This window comes from Diadema setosum, chromosome 4 (assembly GCF_964275005.1).
Source record: "Diadema setosum chromosome 4, eeDiaSeto1, whole genome shotgun sequence".
Classification (NCBI taxonomy): domain Eukaryota; kingdom Metazoa; phylum Echinodermata; class Echinoidea; order Diadematoida; family Diadematidae; genus Diadema; species Diadema setosum.
In genome coordinates, this window is record NC_092688.1 from 20,451,349 (window position 1) to 20,462,754 (window position 11,406).

Consider the following 11,406-nt stretch of genomic DNA (forward strand, 5'->3'; position numbering starts at 1 on the left):
AACGTCTTACATATAAAATAAACGCTTATTAAAACCAGTGAAATATCACAAAGTGTTTGATGTTGAAGGATCAATTTGTGATCCATTCATGAGTTGCCTTTTTTCGTGCATGTCATTGTCTCAAAACATTCTGTCAACAGCTTAGCCTCACGTGCTGATGGTGGAAAGCATTAGAAAGCGGGATGACCATCATTTCACTCGTAAAAATAATCGACATCTGCGAAGCAGCTCTGTTGATTTACACTATTGATATATTCGATATTTACACATATTTACGACATTTCGTCTTTGATATAGAGTAATGTACAGTGGATATTGTCTTTTGTGAGCAAAAGCTTAAATCACATTCGTTATACAAATTAAGAGTTCGCTACTCTCAGAGTAATGACTAAGAAAATATCACGAGAAGATCCTGTCTGTTTACTCTCCTGGCCAATATTACTTTGAAACCAAGTGTTTTACTACCGGTAGTTAAGAACAAATATGACAATAGAAAATATCGATTGCCGCGCGACGAAAGTGTATCACCGGTTAAGTACAAGTATTAAATGGGAATGATGTAGATACATGGATCAAGTGAATGCAGTTATATCAAAAGTAGAACACATCAGTGAAATTTGGAGCAAAAATCGGAAAATCCATTCTTATACATTGTAATATGATTCTTTAAAGTTTCGATCCCGCCATTGCCGGATGAGGACGCTACCACAGTTCGTGAGGTCACTGCAGGACAACGGTATTTAGGAAAATACAAAGAGAATTCCACAAAACTTCACTGAAGACTCACACATTTCCCTGACTCGACTTCCATCATCTGACAAATATTAAAGTTGATATAATTCTCCCTGCCTTCTGAAAGAGATTAGATAAGTACTCTTTCATTATACTACAAAAATGAAAATGTGTTGAATTGACTTCAGATCTATGTGTATGGTTGATTTTGAAGAGAGCTCATCATAACATTTTTTTTTTTCGTCCTGTAGTACCTACTAAAATATAGTCATTGACCATTTTTGTCCATTTCGTATTTTATGCTCTAGTAATCAGTTGCTAATCATACATTGTACATCAAATCTATTTTGTTATATCTGATGTATGTTCCACTGAAAAATTTGAAAGTGAATTGAAACTGAAATACGGAAAAAGAATGAAATGAAATGAAATATAAATCCTGTGACTATACAACCGTATACAACAGAAGAGTACTGTCAGCACATTCACTGTGATCCTTCAAATAAGCATTCACATGTCAGAAACATTCATGTACAGTCCCTCTTGCCATGCTATATTTGAGTCGCCACTACAGGCCCTACTTGGTTTGTCAACCTCAGCGTACAATGATTCCTTACAAGGAGGTGGTGCAGCGGACGACGTACCTCTTTCTTTGTTCACCTCAGCATATAACTCTTGACGAGGTACTGGTGGTGCAGCGGACAATTCATATCTTTCTTTGTCCACCTCATCATACAACACCTGACAAGGAGGTGGTGCAGCAGACGACGTTCCTCTTTCTTTGTCCACCTTTGCATACAGCTCCTCACGAGATGATGGTGCAGTCGACGACGCTCCTCTTGCTCTGTCCACCTCAGCATACAACTCATGATAAGGAGGTGGCGCAGCGGACGACAATCTTCTTGCTTTGTCCACCTCATCACACAACACCTGACAAGGACGTTGTGCAGCGGTGTACGACGCTCCTCTTTCTTTGTCTAGCTTTGCATAAAGCTCCTCATAAGGTGACTGTGCAGTCGACGAAGCTTCTCTTGCTTTGTTCACCTCAACATACAACTCATGACAAGGAGGTGGTGCAGCGGACGACAGTCTTCTTTCTTTGTTCACCTCATCATACAACACCTGGCAAGGAGGTGGTGCAGCGGACGACGCTCCTCTTTCTTTGTCCACCTTTGCATACAGCTCCTCACAAGGTGACTGTGCAGTCGACGACGCTTCTCTTGCTTTGTCCACCTCATCATACAACACCTGACATGGAGGTGGTGCAGCGGACGACGCTCCTCTTTCTTTGTCCTCCTTTGCATACAGCTCCTCACAAGGTGACTGTGCAGTCGACGACGCTCCTCTTGCTTTGTCCACCCCATCATACAACACCTGACAAGGAGGTGGTGCAGCGGTGTACGACGCTCCTCTCTCTTTATCCACCTTTGCATAAAGTACCTCACAAGGTGATGGTGCAGTCGACGACGCTCCTTTTGCTTTGTCCACCTCAGCATACAACTGCTGACAAGAAGGCAGCGCAGAGGGCGACGCTCTCCTTGTTTGGTCTACGTTTGCATACAGCTCCTCACGAGGAGGCGGTGCAGCAGACGACGTTCTTCTTGCTTTATCCACCTTTGCATACAGTTCCTCACAAGGTGGTGAAGCAGTCGACGACGCTCCTACTGGTTTGTCTACCTTTGCGTACAATTCCTCACAGGTTTTAGGTTCTGAAGCAAAACAAACAGAATTATCAGCTCCATTGTAGTCATGACGGTAGCTTTGTCCCACTATGGGTAGGGAAATGTCAGTGGCATCATCTTGAGGATTCAGTTCACTGTATTCTTCGGAATCGAAGGCGTCAGAGTAATGCGATTCGTTGCTAGCATCAACTATATTACGTTCTTCGGGTTCTAGTTGATAGTAGAGGATGTCTTTAGGAGGTTCGGCTGGTAAGAAACCCTTAATGGTACGGGACGTTGTGTTTTCTCTATCAGAGTAAACTTGTCTCTTTGAATTGGAACCGGAACCTGGGAGTGCAGGCTTGTAATTTTGCCCTCTGTCGTCGTGAGGGGGATGATTAATATGATTGTACTCGTGGCCGTCACAGATAATCTGAGCGTGCTCGTTTATAGAGTCGACACCTCTGGATTCTTGGACAGACGTGTTGCAGGGGCGGGTATTCCGTCTTCGAGGACATACACGGTCAGACTGGTTACCGAAGTTCAGCGAATTGTAACACTTATCATCAAACAAGCGCGCTACACGTGGGGATTCTACGTCATCCGTAGACGTGTCATTTAAACACGTGTCTACATCTTGGTATTCCCAGTCCTCACTCCCATCCAGTGTTTGATCCAGCGATGTTTCCTGTAGGCCGCAGTTTTCAGAACAACCAGGCATACAAGTCAGCGAAGTGCTGACAGCGGACTTGACGCTCCTCTGTATGGGAAGTGTACAAGTGGAGATTTGCTCTACCTCCGCGATCTGAGAACACCCCTTGTCTACCACCCTTGTGTCTTCGAAAATGTGGTACGTGTTTTCCTGATGATCTGCGACGTGTCCGTCTCTCATGTCCGGATAATCACGGAAATAATGGCCTACTGCCCCAGCTTCAGGACTGGCAGCGGACTGTGAAACAACATGATCCATCGTGTATGGATTGTGGCTTGAAGTCCCAACAGGATACAAGTCTATATGCCCATCACTTGACTGTTCATTCGTCTGATTTGAGATTTCTGAAGGCCTACGTCTGAATGGAAGATGGGGGAAAATTTTCAGTCATTAGTCCTTATCGTTAGGTTATATTACTCGGCAAGATTTTTTTTTTTCGGTCAAGCATAGAGAATACCGTTATTTGTAGAAAAGATATCCAATTCAAATTTACATACAGGAAAATTCACTTATTTGAAAATTGAATACAATACTAAGTGTTTGTGTGTGTGTGTGTGTGGTTTTATGTGGTATGAATGCTGCGTTTTTGTATGTGTGATCTCAATTGCTCATGCAGGAAAATATCTATCATCTAAATGTATGCACATACACATACACGCAAACATATATATCTAAAGATATATGATATATATATCCAATACACACTACTGCCATGCAACTTCTGTATGCACACGTCATATACGTATTTAGTAATAAGATCGCAGATCACTAGACTGATCTCTCCTACTGAATCGTGTGCTTGTGTGTGTTATTTAATAATAGGCTCACCTCTTTGGCTGTCTCTTGCACCGAACTACACGTATGACAAACACTGCGAGAACGATGCACAGCAAGGTCCCCAGGCTGTATGTAATACTTTTTGTCACAACATCGCCCTCTTCGAAGAAATCACACACACAAAAAGATTGCATCAAACTCTATTAAATTTACTCCTATTATGTTATCGCGACAACCAAGAGAAAATGAAGGAATATCAGAATCTTATGAATGGCATCCTCAGTGTGATATAAAAATTTTTTGGCCATGGTTGTCACGTTTTCCTTGTGTTAGTGCATTTTCTGAATGATTACATGTAGATTTAACATATATCTCACCGCCTCTACTCTGTTTGGTTAATGTTTCATCGTGATGAATACATGTTCGTTTGGACCTCTTTAATGGTAGATTCAGTATGAAAGTTAACACCTTTCGTCCCCCCACTGAAAAAAAGAGGAAAGAATATGCTGATACTCGGACAATGATTGTACATAACTTCATAACCTCAAATATTATAACTCAGTCTGTATGAGAAGATAGACTTCCGACTTTGGGAGAAGGAAAGAATATTATCTTCTTAAATCCTTTAAGTGTGCACGCTAATGATGTTTAGTTACCTCAATCATGTCAATATGAGTGTCATATTAAGGCGGAGACTCACAATCTTGTTTTGGCGCAGTAGGCATATAGTCATTTAAGCTACTATGTGCCGTTTGTGTCGTATCATCCCGGATTTACTTTTTTACCTTTGATCATTCCTTTTGCAGACGCCAGACTGCAAAATCATAAGTCTTTTAAAAAGTCCGGGACTTGGCGATAGCGCCTTGGCACTGGCTGAAAAGTCATGGGGAATAACACGGTCTTGCCAAATTCCAGTAAATGAAGGTGCAGATTCCCACTTCTCTATGCACAATTTGCATGGTCAGAAACACACAGTTTCTCCCCTTTCCTGATTAACAGTTATGTAAAAGTCCTTAACATTTGAGAGATGTTTCAATTGATTGTACAGGATACACATTAATGTATAGCAAGAAGGGTACACTCAAAAGAATGAACATAATAGCGTTCTGAAGAAATCGTCATCACATGCTAAAACACGGACGAGTTTATTTGTTTTCATACCACACACAGAGCATGTACTTATACTCACCAGACGTTTTGCCTGTACTTGGAGTAGGCGTTTTGCCTGTACTTGGAGTACGCGTTTTGCCTGCACTTAGAGTAGACGTTGCGCTGACTTTATCATCCTGCCACACATTATCTGTGAAGAAAATATACACATAAACAGAAACCTCTACAAATGAGAAATTAAACATGAAAATGCACTGTCATCTCTGCTGGGGCATGTAATACTGAAGAGGAGGAATCTCTGCAGTTTACTTTAAAGGGATCGTATAAGTTTTGATTGAGACCAAACTTGAGGTTTCTACCATTTTCTGGGAGATAATGAGAAATCCTTTATGAATTATGAAAGAAGATGTAATTTCAAGAAGAATTCAAAGTTTATTTGATGAAAATCGGTTTTGAAATGTCTGAGATATCCGAAACAGAGCGATCCTAATAAAAGGTGGGACGCACCTTTCATTACGATTGCTTTGTTTTACTTACTGCTAAGTTACTGGAGTTTTTGGATGCCTCAGCCATTCCAAATCCGATTTTCATCAAATAAATTTGAATTCCTCTAAGAATGGTATGGTCTGTACTATTTAATAAGTGGTTTCTTGGTAACACACAAAACTTTATAAGCCCAATTCTCATCTCCACCAATATATATACCCTCCCTTATTTAACATTGATTAAATATCTGTTTTTATCTCTTTGAGAAGAACTTATGTTGGGGATGACTATTTAAATGGGTAGCATTGTGGTGAACATTTCTGTCGCATATTTTCCGCTGACAAAACAAGGTCGGCACTAGGCAACGTAAGACAAATGTCCAAATACCTGTCTCTAGTAATATCTAGCGGAAATCTTACGGAATATCTTGGAGATAAACAACGAAGACTTTATGTTGCCGTCCATGGCAGAGTGACGAAAGTGGTTTTGACATTTGAAATGAAGATGTAAGATTACAGATGTAATGATATGTCGCATTTAGTGTAATATGTCATCAGACGAATTTAAACTCTGAATTTGAACTTGGCCTAGAAAAGGTTAACCAATTTGAGACTTGAGCCTGTCCTAATGGTTCAATTTTAAGAGAAATATTTAACCGTTACTTGTGATTCTACGCTACATTACAGAGCTTAAATATTTCAACTAAACATACTATAAACCATGCTTTATTTTATGAATGTAAACGACTGACCGATTGCTGTTTGTTCGACTGGCTGGCAAGATGGTACCGAAGCGTTCCAAACCGGGAAGTAAGTCGACCATCCGGGTCGTCCCACACACTGAAGTGTCGCGCTGCCATTGATGACGAAGCCTTCTCGACAGGTGAGAGTTATCACTGACCCGAACCTAGTGATATTGGAGTTCCAATTACCATCAGGTACACGGCTAGGATGACTGCATACCCCGAACGCAACTGTTGATGAGAAGGAAAGACAGGCATTTCTCGGAAAGTATATCAAAATTACAAAGAGAAATCAAGAAAATTACTTGAAATACTGAAAAAAAAAACATAATTTACTCTATCGATTTCTTTATGAAGCAAAAATGTATGTTGATATGTGTGATGTTATTTAATCTTAATTTCTTAACATAATATTTTTTAAATCGGGATAATGATCTTCTTCTTCGTGATTTCTGCCTAGAACATTATCTGAAAATGGTTACTATAATCAGACTAATTTACGTCAAGGTTGAACCTGTAAACATGAGTTTTGTTTTCAAGCAGCATATTTTATTTCTTATGAAACGAGTAATATGTGTACATGTATAAATCAACCAAGCACGATGGGTATGTTTCGAAGATCTTCAACTAAGACAATTTCACTGCTCTTATAAATATGTGTTGAATAATAATAATAATAAAACCAAACCACCATGACACATGAATACAAAGATATACTGTCGGACGTATATATCTTGTCAAAGTTTAAAGCGATATAGATTAAATTCACATCAAACCTTATTTCAGGTATTGCGTAAACTTTGACGAAAATAAATCTTAAAAAAACCCCACAGAACCTCAACCATCACTTCTGTTTCTATGAGAGCATATGCTTTGAGAAAACGCCATGGTTTTAACAACAACGTTTAATATGCAAAATTTGTATTTAGGAATAACGTGCTATCACACGAACTCAAACTGACAGCAAATCAGCAATTGAAGACATGACAAAATCTTGAATAGCTGTTCGAGATTTTGGTATTATTATGTATCATACGCTCTACGTATTTCGCATAAAATGGTTTAACCATGGCCTCTTTCAATAATGTGCACTGCACTGGCAATGAAAGTGAAGATTCCGAGATTTCATTTTCGGGCTTAGATTCATCCGACAAACGAGCGGTTGAATAAATTAAGCTACCGATGTTATATCCCTACAGTACCAAGAAGTCGAGGGGGGAGATAATGCCCCGGGCATCATGTCGGGGGCTTGCGTAGTACTAGCATGGAGCTACTTAGTAGGTCCATGGTACTAGTAGGCCGAGTTAGCTTTCGCGGGCCCATTTTAGAAACAACATTAGTCCTTCCATAGACGCGACTGCCTAGACGTTATTTTGTAATTGGCCGTTTAGGTAATCTCTGATTGACCCGTTAAAAGAATTTGCGTGACATTCATTACAAACACTAATGTACATTTTTGGGCTATTAATGTAAATCATGTCGGATATGAGGTAACCATGCTCTTGCCCATCTGTATCGAGTGTTCTGTCGATGACGTCACACCAATAGGGCAGCATATAGTAACCGATTTTGCTGATTGTAAAGCCTGGGCGTTTCCAGAGCAATCATATGTACTAATCGTAGATTTAATACTCGGTAAACAGGTGATACTGGTTTCATGTTCTCTATACTTAATTTAAAGCTATCGTATCTGGCGCTTAATTTCGCTCATGTTCTAGATCACATACAAAATTGTTAATATAATGCAAAGTTTCTTGGTTTTACAGGGGTGTGTTCAGCATGTGCCAAAAACTTCCCAGGTTGTGTGCTGTTTTGAGCCACACAATGATAGCTGTTATAGAACTTAGCACTTATCTAAGGTGAAAATAAGGGATCAAAAATTTGATTCTACCTATTCCAACTGTACTAATTTCAAGAAGAAGTCCTGAAACACCAAAGAGAATTCCGTTTGTATCTCTCAAGGTGTCTTTTTATTCTTTTGTTAATACCCTTTTATGTCACAATTGACACTCTCGTTAGTGTTGATGATTACTATCATAATCAAAATTTATCGGACGATTCAATATATCAAAGATTGTCAAAATTTATAATGATAACAGTAATGAGTATCAGAATGAGCAGGAGAGAAAGAGTGGACGAAGGTATCATATACCATCTCCAGTAGTTATTGGTACTCACGGTTTACAGAATAGTAGATATTTCTGAGAGTTTCAAGGTCTGCAAATCCTGAACACTTCCAATCGTGAGAACAAGTTCCGCAGCTAGAGACGAAGCTATTGTATTCTTCTGTTGGAAAACATATACACTTTCCGAGATGCATAGAAACAATGCTGTTGTTACTGCCTTGACTCGTACAGCTTATCACACACTCTTCTAAAGAACGAACGTCAAATCCAAGGTGAGTGAAAAACTGAAATACCTCGCCCGTGTAGCATCCAAGAAATCCAGGTCCTGTTTGGAAACAAAATGTGATAGTGGTAATCTGGTTATCCTCCACGGAATATCCCGACCAGTTACCAGACTGACTTTGACAGCTACAGATATTCCATGAACGAAAAAAAAAAAAAACCTATCTCGCTAATTTAAATGAATGAATTCTTACGTCGAGTTGTTTTTACTAAAACTCATTGACAAATTGCCCTCCATAATAGAAAAAATAAGCATTGAGCGTTCAGCGTGTTAGTAGCAATTAAGTCAGCAAAACAATTCATGGGCACATTAATACTCGGGTTAAGACTAGAGCCAACGATCTTACCTGTGTTGACATGTAAAAAAAAAAAAAAAAGCTCAAAACCCATTTATTTCAAGAACAGAGCCAATGGTTATGCAAATGTGGATTATTTGTACTCATAGTCGATTTACATGTTTGTCCCTTCTTTTTTTAAGTTGTAAAGTGCTTGACAACATTTTCGTCTTAAACGCTATGTAAATATTTCATTAACATTACTATTATTATTATCACTATTAAACAATGGTACTAGGTTACAACTGGAGAGTCGCATGTTTTCGAATAATGCACTTGCAAAATAGAACTAGTACATAAAGTATGTTACTGTTTACGAAATATAGTAAAATTGCTCTTGGTGATCTGGCCAAATAGTCCACAATCATAATTAGAAATATGCCCTACATAAATAACGCTTTGACTACCAAGTGTCATTTGATATTTGTCATAAAACAATAGGTAACGGGGTATTTGATTTTCGTTGTCATCATAGGAAAACAAAAATAACTGACTATGAATGTAAACATGAATGTGCACGCAAGGCAGGAGGTCACGTCCGATTGATATCAAATGATGTCATTGTTCAAAAATAGATGCTCTGCTCGATCGTCATAGTGATTGGTGGAATTGTTGAAATTGTTGAAATATGTGCTTTATATGGATGACGCATTGTTTGTGTTCTTTCTGCCTGATGTAGCATGTATATCAAATATTGCACCAGTGTATAATGAACGCAAGTCTAGTCTGGAATCCATTTACCCCTGGAAGTGCAATCCAAAACTGAAGAAAATATATGTAGGCCTAACTAGGCCTAACTGGGCACAAGCCTGCTCACCTTCTATTCATTTAGGAAAACAAAATGTACAAATTCCAATAGGTATTATCAATGTTATGTAACATTCATTTTTGAAGTTCAGGCAATCAGTAATGCCTTTCAAAATACAACTTCCAATTTTATTTTCCATGCCGTTCACACCTTTCGCTGGAATCGACCATTACAGGCCTACAGCGTATTCAAAATCTCACCTCGACATTTGAGTCTGATATGTCTATTCGAGGAGCACTCTGTAGTTGTCACTGAACAATCCATTAAACGTCGAGAATCTGCGGATTGATATTGTGAAAATTTGTTTCAGTTTGAGGGCAAAGAAGGTTTGATTAAATCTCTGCTGATAAAAAGACGCCATTGTAAACACTGTCATGCCACGTCAGGTTGAAAAACAAAGTCATAAAGAGATAGATGTTGCACAAAATATAGTCGAAGGAAAATGAAAAGAATCGAAAGCAGATTTTGAAATAATGAAATCGAATATCGACGCTATCCTGCAATTTCAACTTTTTTTTTTCCGACAATGCCTGGCATCACACAAACATTTCAGGACACAAACTTAAAAATCTATCGTATTCAAAATGTACGTGTCTTAACCTTCCCTAAGGCTCATAATGCATGTGTCATGCATAATAGAATCTAGAATAGAACAGAACATTATGCTCCTTGTTGCTGAGCATTGCATCATCTGTACGACATGTTCAATACAAGAATTACTGGCAGAACAGGATAGCCGCTGACTTCTGTTGCGTGCTGCTGTAGTAGGAACCGTCTGATCCGAATACTCCCGTGCCGCTGGGAAACCGAGCTCTCCGCAGACCGCTTCGGCAGCTGCGGCGCCGAATCCATCGGAACAGACATACCTGTCTGGTTCGAGGAGCACCAAGCCTTCCAGTGGAGAGGGTCTACCAACCAGTTTTACAGATGGTTTTCCTTCGGTCATATTGATGATGTAACAAAGAAGGGTTTGGTAGTTGCATCAATGTGTGTTGTATCAATATCATTACACGTTAATTGCAAACTTTCAAACAAGTTCTATATATATGTTGATGATTCCACTGTCTTTTACATTTTATCTAATATTCTCCTTGCTAACATCAATAGTTATCTTACCTCTTTCCCTTCTTCAATCTACCTAAAGTCGTATGAAATCACGTTGCTTTTACGGTGTTCATATGGTTGATCGATGATGATTATCATTCCACACAAAACATAAAAACGAAAATAAAACGTCTTCGTTAGTTGTTATTTGTTGCAGGCCTCCAAGAAAATTAGTGTATAAACCATGGATTGAGCTACCCTGAGTGAAGAATACTGAATAAAAATGTATGTATATATATATATATATATATATATATATATATATATACCTCTATATAAAGGAAATGACATACAGCTTACCACTCCCTAATGATAAATGCACTTATGTGAAAAGAAACAGTAGTAATAGAAAATGATAGGTTATCTTCTTTATGTGTAGTCTCAAAGAATGATGATGAATAAGTTTTTTTTTTCTTTTTTTCTGGCATACATTGTACATATAACTTTCGTCAGGTAGTAGTTTTTATGACCGATTCGGGAAGGATTTTATAGCCTGAAAGATCAGATATAATTCGTAGCCTACAACCACTA

At 38.8% G+C, this 11,406-nt stretch overlaps 1 protein-coding gene across 1 annotated transcript; it reads right to left on the reverse strand.

Moving 5' to 3' along the window:
- Positions 1–1,242: 1,242 nt before the first annotated feature.
- LOC140227693 (uncharacterized) lies at positions 1,243–10,717 on the reverse strand. The gene is made up of 5 exons (XM_072308107.1): positions 10,516–10,717; positions 5,072–5,182; positions 3,934–4,042; positions 2,347–3,463; positions 1,243–1,392 (listed from the first exon to the last, which is right to left on the reverse strand). The coding sequence occupies exons 1-5, from the start codon at positions 10,715–10,717 to the stop codon at positions 1,243–1,245; spliced, it is 1,689 nt and encodes a 562-aa protein (XP_072164208.1).
- Positions 10,718–11,406: the final 689 nt, after the last annotated feature.

Excerpts from the sequence above, each read along its gene's own strand:
- LOC140227693 (XM_072308107.1), bottom strand. The coding sequence starts at position 10,717 with ATGACCGAAGGAAAACCATCTGTAAAACTGGTTGGTAGACCCTCTCCA. Across the intron at positions 5,183-10,515 it reads TACAGCAGCACGCAACAGAA|ATAATGTGTGGCAGGATGAT; the intron begins GTCAGCGGCTAT and ends TTTTCTTCACAG. Across the intron at positions 1,393-2,346 it reads GTGAGGAACTGTATGCAAAG|GTGAACAAAGAAAGAGGTAC; the intron begins GTGGATAAAGCA and ends TTATATGCTGAG.